Here is a 25,657-nt window from a genome sequence, read left to right as displayed (position 1 = left end):
GTCTGTCATTTCCCACAAAAACAACACTTTTGCCTGAGTAAAGAACATGGAAGGAACTGTTAGGAGTTAAGCTTCTGAACTGCTTTTTCTTCATGTCCACATCCTTACCACCCAACTCCCAAAAAAGTGGGGAGGGGAAAGAAAGGAGGAGAGAAAGAGAGAAAAAAACACTATATTTGGAAAACCTAATGCTAAAGACATGGACTGTGGTGTCAGAATGCCTGAATTAAAATCATAGCTCCAAAACACCCCAGCTATTTAAACTTGGGTAAATTATTTAATCTGTCTATGCCCCAATTTCCTCATCTCAAAAATAGGCATAATTATGACCTCCTCAATAGGTTATGGTGATAATAAAAATAACACAGTGCATCAAAAGTATTTAACATGATGCTGCACATAACAGGCCCTCAAAAAGATGTATGAAAGTAAAAACTTAGGTTCATGCATTTAGCAACTCACTACACTGATTCTTTTTTTTTTTTTTTAATCTTTTTTGTCTTTTTAGGGCTGCACTCGCGGCACATGGAAGTTTCCAGACTAGGTATCCAATTGGAGCTATATCCACCAGCCTACGCCACAGCAACACAGGATCTGAGCCGCATCTGTGACTCACGCCACAGCTCATGGCAACGGTGAATCTGGATCCTTATCTCACTGAGCAAGGACAGGGATTGAACCTACATCCTCATGGATGCTAGTCGGGTTTGTTAACCGTTCCCATGTCACGACAGGAACTCCTGATTCTCATTTATTTGTAAAAAGAGAGCTAAAAACACAACCCTCTTAAGATCTGTGTGATAATAAAATAACTCATTTGAAAATGTTTTGTAAACTAAAATGATGATAAAACACTAAAGTTTGTGTGAGAATGTGAGAATATTACAAACATTCTCTGACTAGGAAAGGCAGCTTTTTAAAATGTTTTGCATTTCTTTACTTAATAAGAAATGAGTATGTGAAAAAAGCATTATTATAATTTTTAGGTTAACACAGTTAATGTTTCTTCCCAAGTGTAACCTTTCAGAAGATCAACTGTTCAAATAATTTTAACTGTATCATGTTGATTATTACTAATTTTTCTTAGAAATTCATGAGATAGTTCAGAGGTCTTGCCCAATAATCCAGAAATCCCTTCAAATTCTGTTTTTCATAATTATTGATTTCTTGCATTCTACTGAAATCACTTCTTTAAAAAAAAAAAATACTGTTTCCTACACTAGGTGATAAACTCCTGGAAAGTGGAACTAAAGACTTTTATATATCTGTACTCTCCATCCTCAACCAGCAAATTAGAAATACTTAAAACATTCAACCCTATGGAATATGTGAACAACACAAAATTTACCTTATTTATGTGTCATTGCTTATCTAGTCATAATCTTAATTTGTTCAACCAAAAAAACTATTTAACAAAAATAAACTATGCATCTGGTACATAGGCATATTATAGGCACATACTAAATAAATAAAAGAATGAATGAGTCCAGTTTTAGGCTAAAAGTTAGGGAAATAAAGTTTAATAAGGCAAGGAACCTAATCTCAATGGATTTACAACCTAGGAGAATAGGCATACATAACAAACCATTCTGAATGACTATAAGTGCTATGATACAAAAATGTTCCAGATTTATGCGGATAGAAAAGATAGAAATCAGGAAAAAATTATAAAGGAGATAATGCTTTAGGTAGGTCCTAAAAAATATTCATTTGACAGCTAAAAACATCAAAGGCCATTTCAGGTTGAGGGAAAAAATGGGACCAATAAGTACAGGAAAGACTGAGGAGATGGATCAGCAGTAAAAATAAAGTGGCAGGCAAGGAGCAGATCATGGATCATCTTAGATGCCATGCAAAGGACTATGGACTTTATCCTATCTTATCCTATGAGTGATAAAATCCATTAAAAGGATTTAAATAGGGCAGTAGCCATGTAAGTAAACATAAAGGATATAATAAAATGCATCTATATAATAAAATATATAGAAGCAGGGGTTCTCCAGTTGAAAAATGAGAGACAAAACTAAGAGAATGACTTCTGGGATGGAGAAGAGATGAGCATGGAGATATTTAAAACATGAATAGAGGAGTTCTTGCTGTGGCACAGTAGGTTAGGAATCCAACTGTAATGGCTTGGGTCACTGCAGAGGTGCAGGTTCAAATCCTTAGCATTAGGTTAAGGGAGCCAGAGTTACCACAGCTGCAGTTCGGATTCAGTCTCTAGCCCGGGAACTTGCATATGCAGTGGGAGCAGCCTAAAAAAATACTAATACAATAAAAAATAAAAAATAGAAGTGAGAGAAACAATTTGATTTTGAAACTCTTTTCAACATTAAGTATCACACTGCATCTTACTACTGATCCTGAATTATTCTGTAAGATGTCCACATACCATATTAGAAGACCTTTATTTACTTATATTTCTATTCCCTGTGGGTATATAGCACAAAATCTTGCCCAGTGTAGAGATTTAATACATTATACGGTGAAGGAAAGATTCAGTTAATTAATTATTCATTAAAGGACTAATCAGATAATTCTTCCATATTCTTTTGCCCAGGGATTTTTACATCATTTTCACAGAAATATCAACATTATGAATAAGTAGCACATAAAAATATAAACATAAATAACCCAAATAAAAAAAAAAATCCCTCATGGTAGGAAAGGAATACCTTTAATGTTGCCACTGCCCAGCTTCTTTCCTGATCTATCCAAGATGGAAGTTGATCACGTATTCTTTGTTGAGAGTCCTTTTTTAAGAAGATAAATTATTTTCCTTAATATATTTGGTAAAATTTAGACTACAAAAAATTAAAAATTGACCTAATAATTTTATGAACACTATTTTTTTTAAAGTTCACTCCATTTTTAAATTTTTATGTATTTTACAAGGCAATATGATAAAATCCTACATAACATAAGGTATAGATAATCATTAGACAAATATTACATTTATTTTCATAGGGCTTAATCTTTTGTGAAACTTCAGAAAAAAATGTAATAAGAAACTATCACAAAAATTATATTATTTTGGAGTTCCCGTCATGGCACAGCATAAACGAATCAGACTAGGATCCATGAGGTTGCAGGTTCAATCCCTGGCCTCACTCAGTGGGTTCAGATTCCAGCATTGCTGTGAGCTGTGGTATAGGTCACAGACGTGGCTCGGATCTGGTGTTGCTGTGGCTGTGGTGTAGGCCAGCAGCTGTAGCTCTCATTAGACCGCTAGCCTGGGAATCTCCATATGCCGTGGGAGTGGCCCTAAAAAAAATATATATATATATTATTTTTAATTATATCTTGCATTTCAGAAATAATCTAGGTTTTACACTACAGTTTGAATAGGCTGCTTTGAATAGTAATATTATCTATTACATGGTCAAATAGATAATTATTAGAAAAAAAGCTAAATTTGATTAAGATTATCAAAAGTTCAATGAAGTAATTTTTAACTTCACTTAACGTAAGAAAAATTTCCTAGTTATATGACGAAATTTGATTTTCTTAGAAACACAAAAGTGTTCTCTGAACAAAATAAATGTACTGAAAAAAAGAAACCATATAGAATTTCCTCTTGTGGGTCAGCGAAAACGAATCTGACTAGCATGCATGAGGACACAGATTTGATCCCTGGCTTTGCTCAGTGAGATCCGGTGTTGCCGTGAGCTGTGGTGCAGGTTGCAGATGCTGCTCAGATCCCACGTTGCTGTGGCTGTGGTCTAGGCCGGCAGCTACAGCTACAGCTCCAATTCGACCCCTAGCTTGGGAACCTCCATATGCCATGGGGGTGCAGCCCTAAAAAGACAAAAAAAAAAAAGAAGAAACCATCTAACTTCTTATATTTAATTAATATTCTCAAAAAAAAATATGACCTCAAGGAGAAAAAAAAACATTTAGGTTCATTTTTATATTAGGGCAATAGAGGCAAGGATATATTTCTCTAATTAAAATAAAATTTCAATTAAAAAATTAAAAAATTTTAACCAGAATTTAAGACTCCTCTGAAGCCAATTTTATTTCATCAAGTTAAAGCCAGAATTATTTTCCCTAAGAGTGAAATAATTCTATTATTTTAACTTACAGCTTTCCGCAACATGTCTCCAACAATAACACCTGTAAATGTGTCCCATTCCTATTAAATAAAAATATGAGAAACACACAAAAATATAAATAACCATTTAAAAAATCTTTTAAAATTTCCCTGAGATAGCTTGTAATTTAGTTTTCTAAAAGCATGAAAAAAAAATAAAATTCATTTCACATCTTCGCATTTCTAGTACACTATCATGAGTTCAAGTTTCATATCAACATAAAATATTAAAAATGAAATCTACTGGAATAATTTTAAGAAAAAATATAACCTATTATACATGTGTCTCAATATCTAAAAATTTAAGTGTCTTATTCAATTAGCATTTCCACCACCTTTCATTTATCCTATTATATGCTATTCCTCACTAATAAATAAGCAGTAAGGTACATCAAAATTTTTTTAAATTGTGTAATAAGAAATAGAGAAAAGTACTTCCATTAATTTATCTTTTTGAATATATTGAAAGACGACTCCCATTTGTCCTTGTTTATTATATTTTTTAAGGCCACACCTGCAGCATACGGAAGTTCCAGGGATGGGGGGTAAACTAGGAGACAGCTGCAGGCCTACTCCAAGGCTCACAGGAACTTCAGACTCCTAATCCACTGAGTGAGGCCAGAGCTAGAACCTGCATCCTCATGGAGACTATGTCAGGTTCTTAATTCACTGAGCCCGCTTTTTTAAATTAATGCATGGAATCAAGACTGACGAAGTGTTACAGAATCTAGTACTCTTAGAAAATTGTCCTGGAGTTCCCATTGTGGCTCAGCGGTAACGAACCCGACGAGTATCCACCAGGACATGGGTTCAATCCCTGGCCTCATCCAGTGAGTTAAGAATCCAGCATTGCCATGGGCTGTGGTGTAGGTCACAGACATGGCTCAGATCCTGCATTGCTGTGGCTGTGGTGTAGGCTGGCAGCTGCAACTCCTATTCAACCCCTAGCCTGGGAACTTCCATATGCCTCAGGTGCAGCCCTAAAAAGCAAAATGAGAAAAAGAAGAAAAAAGAAAATCCTGTCTTCACTATGGATTACCCAATCAGATAATAATGGGCACTATCATATTATTTGTTACAGACTGACCAGCAAATAAAGCAAATACATATTAAAATTTGAGAACAACATGGAAAAATTACTAAAACAAGTACTACCTGCCTCCACCCACCCTGACCGCTCACTCTTCCTACTGAAGTTATACAGTCACACACATATAAAAAACAAGTCATTACTACCACTTTATGCAAGTCAAAGAAAAATGTTCTCCTTTCCCAGTAATAATTTATTTATACTCCAGGAGAGAAAATGAAAGAAAATTAAGTCTTATACAGCAGAAGTGTTTATTATGGTGAAAAACATTATACAGGAATAGTGAAAGGTGTCGAAAATAGTTTACATAAAAGGAGTCAAGTTAATACATTCGGTCAGCCAGAGTGTGGGGTTAGAGAGAAACAGAGAACACAGTCACATGGAGCAGTCTGCATTTGTTTGAGTATCCAAAAGAGGGGAACCCAGAACACAGTTAAAATCTGACCAAAGAGAGTTAAAGGTTACTAGGTCAAAGTTCTACTGTTCGCCTACTATCCCCTGCCACCCTGGCTACTGTACTCTCATTTTAGTGATAATGGCATATAATGAGAACAATCACAAATAATTTTTTTTAATACTAGATCAGAGATGGATTACTTAACTCTATCTCAAAAGAGGTTCTTTTCAAGTTTGAGAGGGGGTTATATGGGAAACCAGAAATGAAGACATAGACAAAGAAGATAAATTATACATTAAAAAATTAATATAACCTGCAGGCTCAAAGGAAGCTTCTCAGAACTGCCCACTTTCCTGCTTCATCTGCTGACTCTGAGAGTCAGTGGAGGTAATAAATAATGTAGTGGTATACTTACATTGTTTTTCCTCATGATCAGTTCAATTGCTTAGACCAGGAAAATAAGAAAGCTGGCACGTTTAGTGCCCTGGAAGAGTGGACTTATGTACAGAAAAATCTAGGCAGCATATCAAGTTATTAAGAGTTCTTTCCCTGCCTTACCATTGATTCAGAATATTAGGCTCATCCAGAAGGGAGTAGAACTGGAAATCAAAATCTTACACTAAATTAATAACTAAGTGAAAAAATGAATAGTTTGATATATAATTTGTAGCCTAAAGTCACTTTTAATCTAACTATAAGTCTGCCCATTACCAAATTGCTGTACAACTCTTAAAATATTTCTCCTTTCCTTCCACTTACATTTTCTTGAAAAAGTTCAGGATGCATTCCTCGAACAAAATGCAAAGCGAACATCAACTGATCAGCCTGAAAAGAATAACAGATATTATGTTGATTTTTTTTGGAAAAGCAGAGTCCTTAAATTTTGATTCACAAAATCTTTATTCTGTTGACAAATAATCAGCTCTCATGAGTATAAGAAATGACTACTCAGCTGGTATTAACATAGCATAACTCTTCTAAGTTGGGAGTGAGAGGACAGAAAGAGTGCTAAAATTTTTAGAAATAGTGCTAAGGATTAATAAGTGTGTACATCTCGTTTTTAAAAAGGCAACTAGAAATTGCGATGTTTAGTCACTACTAACGAGATCAACATCTTGCATTATTAATTCTTCAGTTGACACTGTGTATGTTACAGGCTCCTGAACATTCTAAATGCCCCTAAATAACGAAATTTCACTTCTAGGAACTTATGCAAAATGATCATAAATGTACTTTTAGATAAGATATATTCTTTGCAAGAGTTTTAAAAATTGAGGGAAAACAAACACATAAATGTTCAAAAGTCTACCATGAATAATAGTCAAATCAGGGTATATAGCATAGCTCATATTATTTATTTAAACAAATATGTTTATTAAAATATACATGGATATATAGCTGCAAAAGAAACTAGAAAAAGATATCAAAATTTTTATTAGTGATTTATTTTTGAGATTACAGCTTATTTTTGTTTCCTTATTTTTTCTTAAGCGTATTTTGCAAATTTTCTACAATAAGCTTATTTCTGTAAAAAAAAAAAAAAAAAAGGAACCCATAATCCTTACTAACATTTACTTAAGCATCTGCTTAAGTACCATCTTATCTATCAAGTTCTAATTTAAACTTTATTTAGCTTTCCCTATTTTTAAATAATACTTATTTATTCTAGTATTATGTGTGTGTGATTATAAATCTACAGATAAATATAAGGATATTATGTTATATGTAAATATATGTACCACAAAAAAGACCTTCTTATAAATACTACCAGCAAGTGATCTCCTTGCCTGCAAGAAAATTACCCTTCTGTTGGAAAGATCCAGTCTCTTAAATATTACAATACAGAAGAAATTTATTTTATAAAAGTATATATTGGGTATGTCTGTGTGTATATATATAGCAAGGCCTGAATAAACATCTACTGATGAAGTGAATAAATTTAAAAATATGTATTCACAGCCACAACACAGTCAGCGAGTAAAAACAAAGCATAAAAACTGGAAGCAGACAGCCATCACTCAGGTATGAAAAAGAGTTACAACCAATTATACTGTACATGAAATATTTAAAATACATAAAATGCAAGGCAGGTCATTTGGAGAGATATGTAATGGTTTTAGGTATTAGAAGATTAGAATTCATGTTTGGGATTGAACAGTAACTAGCTGGAAAAGGTGGTAAGATGTTTATTTTACAGAGTAATGGATATTTAAAATGATTATAATAGCACTCTTCATCTAAGGTAAATAAATAATGACTAAGATAAATAAGACAATAATGCATTACTTTGCAGGCTTTGTCACTTAAATAATAGTTTATTTTTTACAGACACCCACAAATTCACATAAAATACTACATTTATTTAGCCATTCCTTTCTTTGATCTAAGGAAGAGCAATGTAGTCTCTATGATTCTCAGATTCTCCACTGGAAGCAGTGAACTACTTATCCATTATTACTGAGCCCAAGATCTGAAATGTTGGCCAAAAACAGGCGCATAAAATGTAGTCAATAAACGAGTAATTGTGACCATCCTTTGCTTTGCTTTCTGGTCACTAATGACACCCTGAGCTGAGGGATAAGCCTATAATCAAGTTGCCTGATCTCAATGTATCACACCACAAGTAACAGTTCAAGGGATGACACAGGACCTTAGCCAGGCCAACCAGGATGATCTTGGATGATTTTCCAACATGAAGATGGCAGAAAAAAAGCTATTTATGGAAGGGGTCTGGTTGCCTAGCTGTACCAATGAATCCCTCCAGCGATAAGACTATAATAATGATTTTAAAATGTAGAAAAATGATAATTCAAGAATAATCCTAAAAATATAGCTTACTGAGAGTCAGAGACAGAACACATTACTTCCAAATAAACTTAAGTAAAATCAAGAATGAACTAATCAAGCTTAAGGTTTATTGAATACTTATTTCAAAAAACAACTTCATCAATAATCAGAGTTTTGAAAATATTTTGTACCTGTAATATCTTTGATCTACACAATTTATCAGATGGGAAAATTTGGATATTTTAAGATCAATTTATCTTGGTATGCCTCAGTTTTGTTGCAAAATAACTTAATATCAAGAGGATACTGATAAGAAAAATTTAAGCTGATTGTCTACATAGTTAACTAGCTGAATGCAGAAAAACGAGACAGTGGAATACTAGATGGTATAAGTCAACTATATTCCATACTACACCATCATGTACACGCTAGTAAAAATTCAAAAAGAATAAGACTATTACGGAAGATTAATACAGTATGAGGAAACCTTAAAGTCAACTTTATAACTGATAAAAAGTTCACATTTCCATATACAACAGTTTGCTTCAACCACATTCTACTATCAAGAGGTCTTTGGCATCAAGCAGAATGTGTTGGAATTCCAGCTTCAACACCCACCACATCTGAATAACCAAGAGAAGAGTTAAAGCTCTAAATCTTGCTTTCCTATTTTATATAAGAGAACTGTTGTAGGAATTAATTAATAATGTATTAACATACTTAGTGCCTGGAACACTGTAAGTCTTAAAAGATGACAGATAACAACTATCTGCTTTACAGTAAAAGGATATATTATACAATATTGGAAAGGAAATGTATTTTAAAAATATTTCCTAAACTCCATAAATCTCAGTGACTACAAAGCAATGGAAAGTATAATTCATTCCTTTTATTTCTACTCTATAATATTCAGTGATTTCAAATATGTTTACTGAAAAGTATAAGATAGATATCATATTTAGAAAAATCTTATTTTAATCTCAAAGAATGTGATATAGGCACTCACATTTGTGTATGAAGCTATATCATACATCTTAATAAAGAATTCCATGCAGGTGCATGTGTCTCTTTTAAGTAGAGTTTTGTCCAGATATATGCCCAAGAGTGGGATTGTGGGGTCATATGGAAGTTCTATGTATAGATTTCTAAGGTATCTCCAAACTGTTCTCCATAGTGGCTGTACCAGTTTACATTCCCACCAACAGTGCAGGAGGGTTCCCTTTTCTCCACACCCCCTCCAGCACTTGTTATTTGTGGACTTATTAATGATGGCCATTCTGACCGGTGTGAAGTGTTGCAGCACTATTCACAATAGCCAGAACATGGAAACAACTCAAATGTCCATCGACAGATGATTGGATTCAGAAGATGTGGTATATATACACAATGGAATACTACTCAGCCATAAAAAAGAATGACATAATGCCATTTGCAGCAACATGGATGGAACTAGAGAATCTCATACTGAGTGAAATGAGCCAGAAAGACAAAGACAAATAACATATGATATCACTTATAACTGGAATCTAATATCCAGCACAAATGAACATCTCCACAGAAAAGAAAATCATGGACTTGGAAAACAGACTTATGGCTGCCTGGTGGGAGAGGGAGGGAGTGGGAGGGATCGGGAGCTTGGGGTTATCAGATACAAGTTAGAATAGATTTACAAGGAGATCCTGCTGAGTAGCATTGAGAACTATGTCTAGATACTCACGTTGCAACAGAACAAAGGGTGGGGGAAAAAATGTATACATGTAAGAATAACTTGATTCCCTTGCTGTACAGTGGGAAAAAAAAAAAAAAAAGAATTCCATGCAAATTCACTTATACTTCCAAAAACTAACAGGTTAGATACAATACTAAAAGTTTCAAAGTTATCTAAGCAGAAGAAAATTGTCTAAATTATTAAGATTCACTTTAATAGTCACAGGCTATAAAATTTCTAAACACTCAACCACAGAACTTCTACTTTTTTATTGAAAGAAAACACATTTTGATAGGAAAAAATCCACAATTCAAATTAAATATGTAAGATACATGTGATCATGAGATGCTGTTATTATTTATTTTTAAAGTATATTCATCTGTATTTTAATCAATGAACTAGCAAACTCATTTGAAAAGACAGGCAAGGGGAGTTACAGAGGCATGCACTTAGAAGGGTTTTCATGAAAAAACATTCTATACATATACATCACCAGACATTCTTCCTATACCATTTCTGATCTTTTAGATAATATTTCTATGAGGAAGGGAAAACAGTATGAATCATATGCTTTCCCAAACTTTCTTCCAGTCCTTTTCCATATTCTGACCCAATGGTTGGAAATTATTTAACACATCAACAAATCCATTAATAAACTGCGGTAAGAAATGATATGCAAAGCTACTAACCAGTACATAGTTTTATTATAACCATCATAAATTTGGGAGAATCAAATATACTACTTACCCTATAATTGTCCAAGGTACTTAGGTTATTGAAATAAACACTTCTGATCTCATGAAGGAAAGAAAATGAATGATATAGCTAATAATCTAAATTGAAAGTGCTAGTCAGTTTCTCCATTTGTTTTAGTTTGTTGAAAGTCTAAATTTTCTGCTATAAAACAGGTCAATCATTTTTCTGTTCAAGGTCAAGATGCTTTCAGTTCAATGTGATGTGAATACTAATTAATAGTCCTAGTCTATTTCAAAAAATCTACTGTTGTTATATTGGTGTCACTAACCCAACAGCAAAATCAGCATGAGAGAAACTCTGGCAGTCAGTTTAATGTGATGCTCACTGCTAAAAACCCAAAAGCTTTCACTAAAATATGAAATTGGTTCCATCCTAATTAAGGTTAAGGTGATAAATCTTGAGACATGAAGCTCACTTTCACAATTAATGTGCTTTCTGAATTTTTATTCACCACTGAAGCTCTATGGAATGCTGAATTCAAGATGAATAGATTTAATATTACTCACACAGAAATATGAATTTTATAAAACAGATTTTCACCATCAATTAAAAACATGTTTTAAGAATTATACACTATAGTATTTTTAAAATAATTTCAGCTATTCACAACAGAAAAGTATTACTCAAGACAGAGAATGAAAAATTTCAATTGGGTGGGTACTAAAATGTTGAGAATTTAACAACCTACAACCGCTCTCCTAGGGCAGTAAAGTACTGCTTTTAGCTTAACTTAAATATACTCTTAAAAAGTAAAGTGACTTAAAAGAAGTAACCCTCACTAAATTTCACTGATGTATTAAATCATCTCAGAACTCTGAATGCTTATTATATTTTTTCCTAATTACATTATTAAAATATGACAAAAGGACAAAAGGATTTCATCAGAAAATATACTGTTATCACCAAAAATAAAATAAGAACATATAAATTGAGCTATAGATATATAGCTTAGAAATAAATAAGACACTTATAAATAAGAAAAGCTACTAATCTTTGGAATGAATAGCAAGTATATATTACCTTTTGACTTAGAACATTCATGGAGAATATTTATAGTACATCTCTTTTCAAAAAGGATTTTGGGGTACCTTAAAATAACTATTTTTCCAGAATATTTTCATAAATCAAAGCCCATTTCAGTGTGGAGATTTATTCAGGAGGACTTGCTGGGTCTGGTATCCAGGGTGCTACAGGTGCTGCCCCTCTCCATCTCCCAACCACCATTTTACTCTTTCAAACTCCCTCCTAGGGTCAGATAGTAAAGCATGAACTGCAGTAAGAAGCAGCTGTACGAGGAGCCCCCTTTATCAATGACAGCACCAGCAGTATTCAAGTAACAAAAATGCAATTCCATGTTCAAATTGTTTCCCAACCACCCCACAAGCACTCTGGGGCCTCCCCTCAGGCCTGGGTCCCTTGGTCCTATGCATCTGGCAGGGGGTGGGAGAAACAGAGCAGCCAGAGCAGTAACACTCAATGTATATAGATTACTGTAAAGCAAGTTTATGAGCATGAACTTTTGGATCAGCCCTGCTGGAAATGAAATTCCATTTCATTTGGTTTCAGCTCTAAAATGAATCACTAATCAAATGAGGATGGCTGAGTCTCCAGGAAAAGCCCTTCTGCACAGGAATGAAGAAAGATGAGAGACACCCAGACTACCTCCTCAGAGAACACTGTGGATTCCTGAACTTGAGGGGAGGAGGAAGCCTGAGGGAGGAGGGGGGACAAAATGGGCATTTAAAATGCAAATTGGTAACATGCATGAACCTTGAAAACATTATGCTAAGTGAATAACCCAGTGACAAAGGACAAACACTTACATGACTCCACTTATATGAGGTACCAAGAGTAGTTAAATTCATAGAGATAGAAAGTAGAATGGTGGTTCCCTAGGCTGGAGGGATATGGGCTGGGCAAACGTTTATTGTATAGGGAGTTTCAGTGTAAGATAAAAAAAATCATGCAAATTAAGTAATATGGACATCAAAAAATAAATCCAATACTTAAAAAATATTAAAATAGTAATTACAATAAAGTAGACTTGTTCTATAAAGCAAAACTTATTCTTTAAAATGCAAGGAAAACAAGAGTTCCTGTTGTGGGCTCAGTGGTCAAAGTACCTGACTAGTATCTATGAGGAAGCGACTTCGATCCTTGGCCTCGCTCAGTGGGTTGAGGATCCGGCATTGCCATGAGCTGTGGTGTAGATCGCAGATGAAGTTCAGATCCCAAGCCGCTGTGGCTGTGGTGTAGGCTGGCAGCTACGACTCCGATTTGACCCCTAGCCTGGGAAGCTCCATCTGCTGCGGGTGTGGCCCTAAAAAGACAAAAAAAAAAAAAAAAAAGCAAAGAAAACAAACAAATATCACAAATAGACAAACATGGCAAGTAAGGAAGAAAAGTTTATTAAGAAACAACTTTAATAAAAATAAATAGAAGAAATAAAAATAAGATATTATTTATAAACAACAATGTAGTAAATTAAAAAGTGGTAATTCCAGAGTTGACAAGGATGCAAGGAAAAAGGTACCTCCTTGGTCAGGTTTATTCCGATATTTGACTTTTTTGGGTGCAATTTTAAAAGGTATTGTATTTTTGTATTCCTTTCCTAATATTTCATTCATAGTATACAGAAATATGACCAATTTGTGAATGTTAATCTTATATTCTGCTGCTTTTCTAAATTTGTTGGTCAGTTCGAGAATTTTTTGGGTTGAGTCCTTAGGGTTTTCTATATATAGTATCATGTCATATGCATACAATGACAATTTTACTTCTTCTCTTCCAATTTGGATACCTTTTATTTCTTTTGTTTGTCTGACTGCTGTGGCTAGGACTTCCAATACTATGTTGAATAACAGTGGTGAGAGTGGGCATCCTTGTCTTGTTCCAGATTTTAGTGGGAAGGCTTTCAGCTTTTCTCCATTGAGTAATATATTGGCTGTGGGTTTGTCATGAATGGTTTTCTTTTAAATTTTTTTATTTTTTGTCTTTTTGTCATTTCTTGGGCTGCTCCCGCGGCATATGGAGGTTCCCAGGCTAGGGGTCTAATTGGAGCTACAGCCACCAGCCTACACCAGAGCCACAGCAACTCGGGATCCGAGCCACGTCTGCAACCTACACCACAGCTCACGGTAATGCCGGATCGTTAACCCACTGAGCAAGGGCAGGGATCGAACCCGCAACCTCATGGTTCCTAGTCGGATTCGTTAACCACTGCACCATGACGGGAACTCCCATGAATGGGTTTTACTGTGTTAAGGTATGTTCCCTCTATACCCACTTTGGAATGAGTTTTTATCATGAATGGATGTTGGACTTTGTCAAGTGCTTTTTCTGCATCTGTTGAGATGATCATGTGGTTTTTGATTTTTCTTTTGTTATGCTGAGAACTATAAAACATTAATCAAGAAATTAAAGAGAATTCAAAGAAATGGAAAGATATTCCATGCTCCTGGGTTAAAAAATTAATATTGTAAAAACGGTCATACTACCCAAAGCAATATACAGATTCAATGCAGTCCCTATCAAATTACCTATGACATTTTTCACAGAACTACAAAAAAAAATGCAAAAATGTTTATGGAAACACAAAAGACCCAGAATTGCCAATACAATCCTGAGGAACAAAAACCAAGCAGGAGGCATAACTCTCCCAGACTTCAGGCAATATTACAAAGCCACAGTAATCAACACAGTGTGGTACTGGTACCAAAACAGACATACAGAACAAAGAACCCAGAAATAAACCCAGACACCTACAGTCAATTAATCTTTGACAAAGGAGGCAAGAACATAAAATGGGAAAAAGTCTTTTCAGCAAGTGGTGCTGGGAAAACTGGAAAGTTGCATGTAAATCAATGAAACTGGAACACACCCTCATACCATGCACAAAAATAAACTCAAAATGGCTTAAAGACTTAAATGCTAGACAAGACACCATCAAACTCCTAGAAAAGAACATAGGCAAAACACTCTCTGACACCAACATTACAAATGTTTTCTCAGGTCTGTCTCCCAAGGCAACAGAAATAAAAACAAAAATAAACCAATGGGACCTCATCAAACTGACAAGATTTTGCACAGCAAAGGAAACCAAAAAGAAAACAAAAAGACAACTTACAGAATGGGAGAAAATAGTTTCAAATGATGCAACTGACAAAAGCTTAATCTCTAAAATATACAAACAACTTATACAACTCAACAGCAAAAAAGCCAACAACCCAATTGAAAAATGGGCAAAAGATCTGAACAGACATTTCTCCAAAGAAGACATATGGATGGCCAACAAGCACATGAAAGAAATGCTCAACATCACTGATTATTAGAGAAATGCAAATCAAAACTACTATGAGGTACCACCTCACACCAGTCAGGATGCCCATCATTAATACGTTCACAAATAACAAATGCTGGAGAGGGTAGGTGGAAAAGAGAACCCTCCTGTACTGTTGGTGGAAATGTAAATTGGTACAACCACTATGGAAAACATTATGGAAGTACCTTAGAAATTTATGCATAGAACTGCCATATATCCCCAAGAGGACCCATATCCTCTTGGGGATATATCCAGACAAAACTTTCCTTGAAAAAGACACATGCACCTATATGCTCATTGCAGCTCTATTCACAATAGCCAAGACATGGAAACAACCTAAATGTCCTTTGACAGATGATTGGATTAAGAAGATACGGTATATATATACACAATGGAATACTACTCAGCCATAAAAAAGAACAAAATAATGCATTTGCAGCAACATGGATGGAATTAGAGACTCTCATATTGGGTGAAACAAGTCAGAAAGAGAAAGACAAATACCATATGATATCACTTATAACTGGAATCTAACACACGGCACAAATAAACCTTTCCATAGAAAAGAAAATCATAGACATGGAGAACTGACTTGTGGTTGCTAAGGTGGAGGAGGAGGAAGTGGGATGGACAGGGAATCTGGGCTTAAGAGACGCAAACTATTGCCTTTGGAATGGATAAGCAATGAGATCCTGCTGTACAGCACTGGGAACTCTATCTAGTCACCTATGATGGACCATGGCAATGTGAGAAAAAGGAATGTTTACATGTATGTGTGACTGTGTCACCTTGCTGTACAGTAGAAAATTGAATAAAAATTTTAAAAAATTAAAAATTAAAAAAAGAAAAAGGTACCTTAATACCCTGTGAGGAGGAGTATTAACTGGTAAAAAAAAAAAAAAAAAAAAAAAAAAAGTATTAGAAGGCAATTTGTTAATTCCCAACAAAATTTCAAAAGTCTGTAACCTTGGACAAATGATTACACTTTCATCAAGAAATCTAGTGTTCTGGTTCAAGATAGTGACATAGGAAGATCCCAAACTCACTTCCTTCTATGGATACATGGAATGTACAGCTATATATATGGAATAATTTCCCTGAAAAACACCTTAAAGGCTAGCTGAGCAATTACCACACACTGGGCAAAAGAGAAGAAAGTAGGTGGGAGAGGCTGGAATGTAATCTTACCATAAAACCCACCCCTGGAACCGTGACCAAAATTAAGAGGAAACTCAAAACCCAGACCTTCTTCCTGAGGAGCAAAGGGTTTGAACCCTATACTAGGCAGCCCAACTTTAAAGACCTGCACCTGATTATGAAGCTCCCAAAACATCTAGCTTTGAAAATCAACCAGGCTTGCACAATATCCACAAGACTTGTTCTCAGAAACAGCTCAAAAAAGGCTTCCATGCTGAGACTCACCTGTCCTGGGTCCCAGCTCAGAAGCAGCCCATATAGATCAGACTTTGATGAAAGAGGCTCAGTTGTACAGATGAAAGCACTGGCCAAAGAGGCAGGCATCTAATTTAACACATATACCTAAAAGCCTGTTGAAACAGTCTCTGGGTACACACACTGGTGGGCACCATCTTCACACTCTCCCTCTGCTAGCTAGCAGGTGCCATCATTTTTTAGCTTTTCTCCAGGGGGTGTCATCTTTTCACACTTTCTTTGCCCCACTGCAGGCATAGGGGCCACTTTGCACTCTTTCCCTGCCCTGCTCCAGGGTTCCAGTATCTTTCAGATGTGAGATTTACATAATTCTGGTGCCCTGATTTTTGTAACTACAGCCAAAAGGACACCCTTTGATCACCTGGCTCTGGACCAAGAGAGCTTTTGCATTCCTGGGTCCCATGGGACTGTAACAATCAGAGAGACAGTTCTTGGCAGGCTACCATCCCCAGGGTTCTTCACAGACAGCAATAATGACACCCGCCAACCTTCTGTGAAAGAAGCCTATTTGCCTATACTGGAGGTTTGGCTTGAGGAGCAGGCCTCAGGTTTGGCTTCAGGGTTGGTTTGGAGCTCCTCTAAAAGGAATCATTGGTCAGGGAATGCCATTTTTGCAATCTCCTTCTGCCTTAATATAGCTCACCAGTATCTCCCAGAAAAAGAAAGTTTATCCATTTGTCTAAAGCCTCTGTTTTTCCAACTGCCACTCAGAAAATACAACAACTCAGACATAACCAAAGGCCAGTGGGGCTTATATTTGCAGTCCCACCGGACTGTATATATTTTCATACTTTAAAAGCTACTCCCAGAATATCTAGCTTCAAATCAGCCTGAATCTATTGCTGAATAAGATCTTCTTCTGTGGGACACTGACAGGTCATGATACATTTCCAACTATGGGGAGCTACTTCTAAAAAATATAATAGGCTGCTTGGACAATCGCAAAGGTTTAAGAAAAAATGAAGAGGTAGGGTTGAATGATAAGGTTGAACCATCAGGACATTGGTGCTAGCCAAGTACCATTTTGGTGTCCTTCCTCTAGCTTATTAATGCCAGGGGCTTACACATCCACTAGTGGGCCAGCGCCAAAGCCAGAACGCCCCAGGCCTATAGCCAGCCACTCCAGCACCCAGTTCTGCCCACCAGTAGGCTAATACCAACTACAGCCTCCCTAGTCCCCTAGCCCAGCAGCCCCACCCCCTCCTACCAGTGGGCTGTTATGAGCTCCAGTATCCCAGAACATGCAGCCAGACACCCAGAACCTGCCCATGCCCATCGGCAGGCCAGCACTAGCTCCAGAATCCGCAGGTCATATAGCCAGCCATGCTATGGCCTGGCCACATCCACCAGGGCCCGGCAGTCAATACGTGAGGTAGGGCCTGGCAGCCAACCAAAGGCCAGTCCCACGGACTAGTACAAAGTAGTTAGCCCTACTACAATAGAAGGGTCCACACAGCCCATATACGGGCACCCCTAGAGTATACAGCTATGGTAAGCAGAAGGGAGTGTGCTTCTGAACTCTATAAAGTATCTCTCACATAAGCCATTCTCCAAGACCTAAAAACACACCTAACCTACACAGCTCATAGAAATAAAAACAATGAACACAGCAAAGTATGAAGACAGAGGAATATGTTTGAAACAAAGGAAAAAAGACAAAAGCCCAGAAGAAAAACTAAGCAAAGTAGAAATAAGCAATCTACTCAACAGAGTTCAAGGTAATGATTGTAAAGATGCTGAACAAACTCAGGAGTAAAATGGATGAACACAGAGAAAGTGCCAACAGAGAGAAAACATAAAGATAAACTAAAAAGAGCTGAAGAATACAATAACTGAAAAAATATACTAGAAGGAATCAATAGTAGATTAGATTTAAAAAGTCTCTTCAGCAAGTGTTGTGGGAAAACTAGACAGCTGCATGTAAATCAATGAAACCAGAACACACCCTCACACCATGCAAAAAACAAAAGTCAAAATGGCCTAAAGACTTAAACATAAGATAAGACACCATAAAACACCTAGAAGAGAACACAGGCAAAAAACAGTCTCTGACATCAACCTTACAAATGTTTTCTTAGGTCAGTCTCCCAAGGCAATAAAAATAAAAACAAAAATAAACCAATGGGACCTAATCAAACTTAAAAGATTTTCCTTTTGCAAGGAAACCATTGAAAAAACAAAAAGACAACCTATTGAATGGGAGAAAATAGTTGCAAATGATGCAACCGAAAAGGGCTTAATCTCCAAAATATCCAAACAACTCATAAGATTCAACAGCAAAAAAATAAAAAATAAAATAAAGAATAAAAGTAAAAAATGGGCATTACACCTGAATAGACATTTCTCCAAAGAGGACATACAGATGGCCAACAAGCACATGAAAAATTGCTCAACATCACTAATTATTGTAGAAATGCAAATCAAAACTACAGTGAGGTACCACTTCACGTCAGTCAGAATGGCTATCATTAAAAAGTCTACAAATAAAAAATACTGGAGAGGGTATGAAGAAAAGGGAACCCTCCTACACTGTTGGCGGGAATGTAAATTGGTAAAGCCGCTACGGAAAATAGTATGGAGGTACCTCAGAAAACTAAATATAGAACTACCATATGATCTAGCAATCCCACTCTTGGGCATATATCCAGACAAAACTTCCCTTGTAAAAGATACATGCACCCTTATATTCACTGCAACACTATTCACAAATAACCAAGACAGGGAAACAACCTAAATGTCCATCGACAGATGAATGGATGAAGAAGATGTGGTACATATACATAATGAAATACTACTCGGCCTAAAAAAAGAATAAAATAATACCATTTTCAGCAACATGGATGGAACTAGAGACTCTCATACTAAGTGAAGTAAGTCAGAAAGAGAAAGATAAATACCATATGATATCACTTATGTCTGAAATCTAATATATGGCACAAATGAACCTATTTACAGAAAAGAAACAAGGAGTTCCTGTCGTGGCTCAGTGGTTAACGAATCCGACTAGGAACCATGAGGTTGCGGGTTCCATCCCTGGCCTCACTCAGTGGGTTAAGGATCCAGCGTTGCTGTGAGCTGTGGTGTAGGTCACAGACGCGGCTGGGATCTGGCATTGCTGTGGCTCTGGCATAGGCCGGTGGCTACAGCTCCAATTAGACCCCTAACTTGGGAACCTCCAAATGCCGTGGGTGTGGCCCTAGAAAAGCCAAAAAAAAAAAAAAAAAAAAAGTCTACCAAAAAGAAACAAACTCGTGAAGAATAGACTTGTGGTTGCCAAGAGGGAGGGGAAGGGAGTGAGATGGATTGGGAGTCTGGGGTTAGTAGATGCAAACTATTGCATTTGGGATGGATAAAAAATGAGGTCCTGCTGTATAGCACAGGAAACTATATCCAGTTACTTGTGATGGAACATGATGGAAGATAATATGAGAAAACGAATGTGCATATATATATATATATGTATATATATATATATATGTGTGTGTGTGTGTGTGTGTGTATGTACATATATATAAATGTGTGTGTATAACTGGGTCACTTTGTTATACAGCATTAATTGACAGAATACTGTAAACTGACTACAATAAAAAAATTTTTAAACAACAAAAATAAAAATAGAACTGCCATATGATGTAGTAATTGCAATTTTGGGGCATTTTTCCGAAAAACCCAAAAACACTACTTCGGAAAGATATCTGCTTTCCCTATGGTCGTTGCAACATTATTTATAATATATACATAATGGAATGTTAATTACTTATTAAAAATTATGAAATCTTAATAAGTACAACTTGCAGTTATAAAATAAATAAGTCGTAGGTTTGCAGTGTACATCATAGGGAATATTGTAATAACTCTGAATGGTGACGGATGGTTACTAGACCTATCATGTAATGTATAAAAATACTGAATCATTATGTTGTGCACCTGAAACTAATGTAATATTGTAAGTCAATTATACTTTAATTTTAAAAAGGGAAAAAAAAAGACTGTAATGCAAGACTTGAAACCATAAACCTCCTAGAAGAGAAAGCTACTGAATATTTACTTACACATGTACATAATGGTGAGTTACTAAAGATGCTCACTGCAGTCATTTGTAACAATAAACAATACAGAAAGAATCTAATTATCTACCAATATATTACTAACATATAATCATATTATAGAATACCACATAATCACTAAAAATAAGGAGGCTAACATTTCTATTTTTAGAAAGATCTTCAGGACCTACTGGAACAAAAAGGATGCTACAGGAAAAAAAAAGGAAAATTTTAAAAGCTAGATCTATATATTTGTACATATGAATATGAAGAAAAAAGAAATAAACCTCTAAGGAACATGTGAAATCTCGAACTCGTTTCTTCTAATGAAGGAGTAATAGTAGGAGGAAAGGGTTAAATGAATGTTTAATGTTTTCCACATAGTTCATCAAATTTGAAACATTTTCTGAAAAATATTTTCAAATTTTGTGTAATCAAATTTTACAAAGTTTTATATGCGATAATGTATTACACAAACGTTAAAAGTTATCATGAATCTATAACCCTTGAAACTACCAATATATCACCCTCATATTCAGGATCATAACTAGTGACAAAAAGGGCTTTGAGATTATTTCCTTACAATTTCTCATTTTATACAAGTTAAAATTGAAGACCGAACAGTTGATTTTTAGAATAAGAAGAACTTTATAAGAAAAATACGCATCCACAGCTTTCAATTCTGCGTAAATGTTCAACTATAATTCTCCAAATTTCCAATAACATCCTTGTCAGAGTGCTGATAGGTACTTTGAAGGATTTATTCCCTTTCTAAAGTAAAGATCCTCAACAATCACTCTAATCATAAAAATTACTATCTCATTCTAAAGAGTATATTAAGTATATCTTTTTCGAGAAGTATATGAAGTATATCTTTTTCAAGAAGCCTATATAATTGGACCACAATAACTCTATTCCTCTCACTTAACTGCCTTTACAAATTGCTTCTTTAACATATCTCAAACTATACCCAAAGAATGAAATTAAAAAAAAAAAAAATCTAAGAGAAAACTCTGTGTTTTCTGTAACATCATGACATTTCTAAAGTATGTTTCATTGTATATTCCTCTGGGGCCCTTATACTATGAAGATGTCTATGACAAATTTCTCTCATATCTCAGGATCAGGCATTAGTTTACTCCCTAATGGGAGAACTAGAAAATTATTTTGTTTCCCAACCTAAAGGACATCTAGCAGTGTCAACAGATACTTTTGACTGTCACAATGAGGCAAGGGAGACTGGCACTAGCTGGTAGAGGCCAGAGGCGATACTAAATATCCTAAAATGTACAAAACAGCTTCCCACAATAAATAACTATGTGATCCAAAATGTCAGTGGTACTGAAATTTAGAAACGTCAGCTAGAAAATGACCTACATAATTCATCATCATTTCCTCTTTCACTTGCTACTGAGATGTTCAGAACTACATCAGCTAACCTGTGGTTTACTTGTCACTTTTCTCCCTACTATACCCCAAGTGCTGTAAGACAATCTGGTTAGTCAGGAATATTGCTCTTGGGAAATAATCAGAAATGTCAGTTTTATTACCTTTCCAGAGTTATATAATTTAACCTAATACTGTATTAAATCAAGGTTTGAGTAATATTTTACACATGAAAAACAATGTTCCTTACCTTAAATAGACAACGACATATATATTCATACACCATATGTTTCAGTGAGTTAATAAGAGACTGTATCCTCTGTTCTGTATTTTCAGAATCCTGTAGATTACAATTTGAAAATTGAAAAACCATTAGGAAATTCATGAACATTTAAAAGGTACTCCAGAGTTTAATCATGCTTATAAATTGTTCCCTCAGACTCAAAACTGATTCTGGAACAATTATCTCTGTCACTCAAACTCAAGGCACTAATAAATAAATAAATATATTAAACCTCTATAATAATGTAATCAACATTGATGTATTTTAATGTATAGAATTTATGCTTTCAATAAATGAAAATTAAAATCAATTACCATTAATGCAATATGAATTTAATTTGACCACACCACGTTGATTCCTACTTGCATTAAAAATACTGCATCAGGAGTTCCTGTCATGGCTCAGCAGTTGGTGAACCCAACTAGCATCCATGAAGACACGGGTTTGATCCCCGGCCTCGCTCAGGGAGTTAAGGATCCAGCATTGTGTGAGCTGTGGTGTAGGTCATAGATGTGACTCAGATCCCGCATTGCTGTGGCTCTGGCGTAGGCCGGTGGCTATAGCTCTGACTGTACCCCTAGACTGGGAACCTCCATATGCCCTGAGTGTGGCCCTAAAAAGACAAAAAAATTCTTCAGCTTCTCTCCCCACCTTGAAACCTAATCTTTGTCCAAAGGACATTACAAATATACCATGGGGGAAATGCTTATCTTGTCTAACAGGACTAAGATGACAGATTTTACTAAACAAACCCACCTGCAAAACACAAGCTCTTCATTATGTGCCATTTTGTCAAATCTGAATTTAAGAACAACTTCAAATGATTTACTTTAGTAATTTAAAAAAGACATCAGTAAACTTTAATCATTATTTGTAATCAGATGAAGATTTTTCTGAAATAACTCATTCATGAAAATATTAACTAGTCCATGCCAATGAAGACAAGGATGTTTTTTTCCTGTTTTATCCTCTGCTAAATCACCCAAGTACCTAGATAAAGCCCTGGGACATGGTAAGTCTGCAATAAATGTTAATTGAGGGAATAATAATGTTTCCTCAGAAAGACAGACTTAGGGGAGGATGAGATTGACATATATACACTACTAAATTCAAAACAGATAAGTAGCAAGGACCTTCTTGAATCTGGGCAGGCTTCTGACTGCTTCAACCAATGGAATACAGAAGAATGACCCAAGGCTAGGTTATAAAAGCCAACTCAGACTTTGCTTTGTTCCCTGGAATATATATGGGATGTCCCAACGTGCAATATGAGAAATCCAACTACTCTCTGCTGTGAGGAGGCCAGGCCTCATGGAGAGGTGCTGCTGTCGGCAGTCCTCATCATCAAGTCCTCCCACCTCAAGTACCAGACATGCAGGTGAAGCCTCTCCAAACTCATTCCACTCTCAATTCCTCCCAACTAAGACTTGAGACATTATGAAGGAGAGGTAAGCCATCTCTATGGTACCCTGACCAAATCCCCACAAAATCCTTGAGCATAAGAAAGAATCAGTGAGCATAAGAAAAACATTGTTTTCATCCTAACCAGAACACCCTATAGAAGGCAGTTAAATAAAGTAGGATATAGCCTCACAAGCTCTCAAAAATATTGTGTAGGTTTCTATTTCTTTTTTTTTGTTTGTTTTTGTTTTTGTCTTTTTGCCATTTCTTGGGCCGCTCCCGCGGCATATGGAGGTTCCCAGGCTAGGGGTCGAATCGGAGCTGTAGCCACCAGCCTACGCCAGAGCCACAGCAACGTGGGATCCAAGCCGCATCTGTGACCTACACCACAGCTCACCGCAACGCCAGATCCTTAACCCACTAAGCAAGGCCAGGGATCGAACCCACAACCTCATGGTTCCTAAACGGATTCGTTAACCACTGCACCACGACGGGAACTCTGCTTTCTATTTCTTGACATGAAAATTGTCTACAATATATTTTTAAAGTGCAGTATGATACCTTTTGGTTAAAATTATTTATATCATTTAATATATTGTTCCCTCCATTAGAATACAAGCTTGATATAACAGTGTATATTCCTGTATTTCCATTTTATAGAGCAATATCTGGGACCTATCACAGCCTCAAACAATAAGGGTATAGAATGGAGTTTTAAATATTGCTTTCTCCAGGTAGTTATGTGGATAATTTCTTATTTTACACCTCTATGAATCACCCAGGTTTTTCTTTTAATGATCATTTCAGAACATAATCATTTATTAATTTATAATCAGAATATAAAAATTTTCATTAAGAGGACTGTCAGATTTGGATAGTTTGTTAAAAACATAAAATGTAACTAAGGAGTTATTTTCTTTTAAATATTGCTTAAAAGTGTACATGTGGTCTTTTGAAACATAATTCTAAGCAAATGTTCTCAGGAACTTATCGTTAAGTACCTTAGTAAAATGATCTCTCATATTCAGTTTCAGCTATAGGGTAACCAATAGCATACCTGTTTGTTTTGAAGAGCTCGCTGGAAAAGTCGGAGAAATGCAGCCAAACTAAAACGGTACATGTTATTAATTTTGGACAAGTCAGAGATAATGAAGTACATCTTGCTGGCACTCTCAGCCAGAGGCAGATAGGCATCCCGCTCCTGAGGATCAATGGTTGGTAGGGGGAAACACCTTAGTATCAATGCTTTACTGCAACCTACAGACTACTATGCATCTATCTAGCTACATCCTTACTCTTTCTACATAAATACAACAAATAGAGATGAATCACAGAACTTTATAACTCAAAGAAATCCCACAATCTAGATTTTCTATTTTAGGTTTTTATATTTTCATTTTTATCCTAAGATATTACATTTTTGTTTTGTATTTTATGAAACTGAGGGCAATACATTCCAAATTCCTCTCTACCTCTCAGATTACACAGCTAGCAGTAGTTCCTGGGTTGGTTTTAATGAAGATCAAGAAAACTTGTTTTAGCAATAAGGGACCACTTCACACCAGTGAGAACAGCTATCATTAATAAGTCTACAGATAACAATGCTGGAGAGGGAGTAGAGAAAAAGGAACCTTCCTGCACTGTTGGTGGGAATGTAAATTGGTACAACCTCTATGGAAAATAGTATGGAGATTACACAAAAAAATAAATATAGAACTACCTACCATATGATCCAACAACCTACTCTTGGGCATATATCTAGACAAAACTATAATTCAAAAGATACGTGTACCCCTATGTTCACAGCAGCACTATTCACAATAGCCAAGACATGCAAACAACAATCTAAATGACCATTAACAGATGAATGGATTAAGACAATGTTGTACATATATATACAATGGAATACTACTCAGCCATAAAAAAGAATGAAATAA

At 35.7% G+C, this 25,657-nt stretch overlaps 1 protein-coding gene across 12 annotated transcripts in view; it reads right to left on the bottom strand.

Annotated features, from left to right (window-relative positions):
- DYNC2H1 (dynein cytoplasmic 2 heavy chain 1) overlaps positions 1–25,657 on the bottom strand; it is a 364,937-nt gene that overhangs the window by 196,147 nt on the left and 143,133 nt on the right. For all 12 annotated transcript variants that reach the window (XR_014815142.1, XM_084975882.1, XM_084975883.1 and 9 more), the window contains 5 exons: positions 24,778–24,921; positions 22,287–22,376; positions 6,340–6,405; positions 4,085–4,135; positions 2,676–2,753 (listed from right to left, as the gene is read on the bottom strand). Coding sequence is in view for 11 of the 12 variants with exons in the window: in XM_084975882.1 (XP_084832008.1) it covers positions 2,676–2,753; positions 4,085–4,135; positions 6,340–6,405; positions 22,287–22,376; positions 24,778–24,921 (429 nt within the window). In the remaining variant the exon portion in view is untranslated. The remainder of the gene's footprint in view (positions 1–2,675; positions 2,754–4,084; positions 4,136–6,339; positions 6,406–22,286; positions 22,377–24,777; positions 24,922–25,657) is intronic.

The sequence above is a fragment of the Sus scrofa genome, chromosome 9 (genome assembly GCF_054392235.1).
Source record: "Sus scrofa isolate SSC_HxYL_T2T_F1_AM1 chromosome 9, Sscrofa_HxYL_maternal_Yorkshire_Landrace_v2.0, whole genome shotgun sequence".
Lineage (NCBI taxonomy): Eukaryota > Metazoa > Chordata > Mammalia > Artiodactyla > Suidae > Sus > Sus scrofa.
The sequence above is the reverse complement of the archived record's forward strand: the minus strand, read 5'-3'. Positions and strand labels throughout refer to the sequence as shown.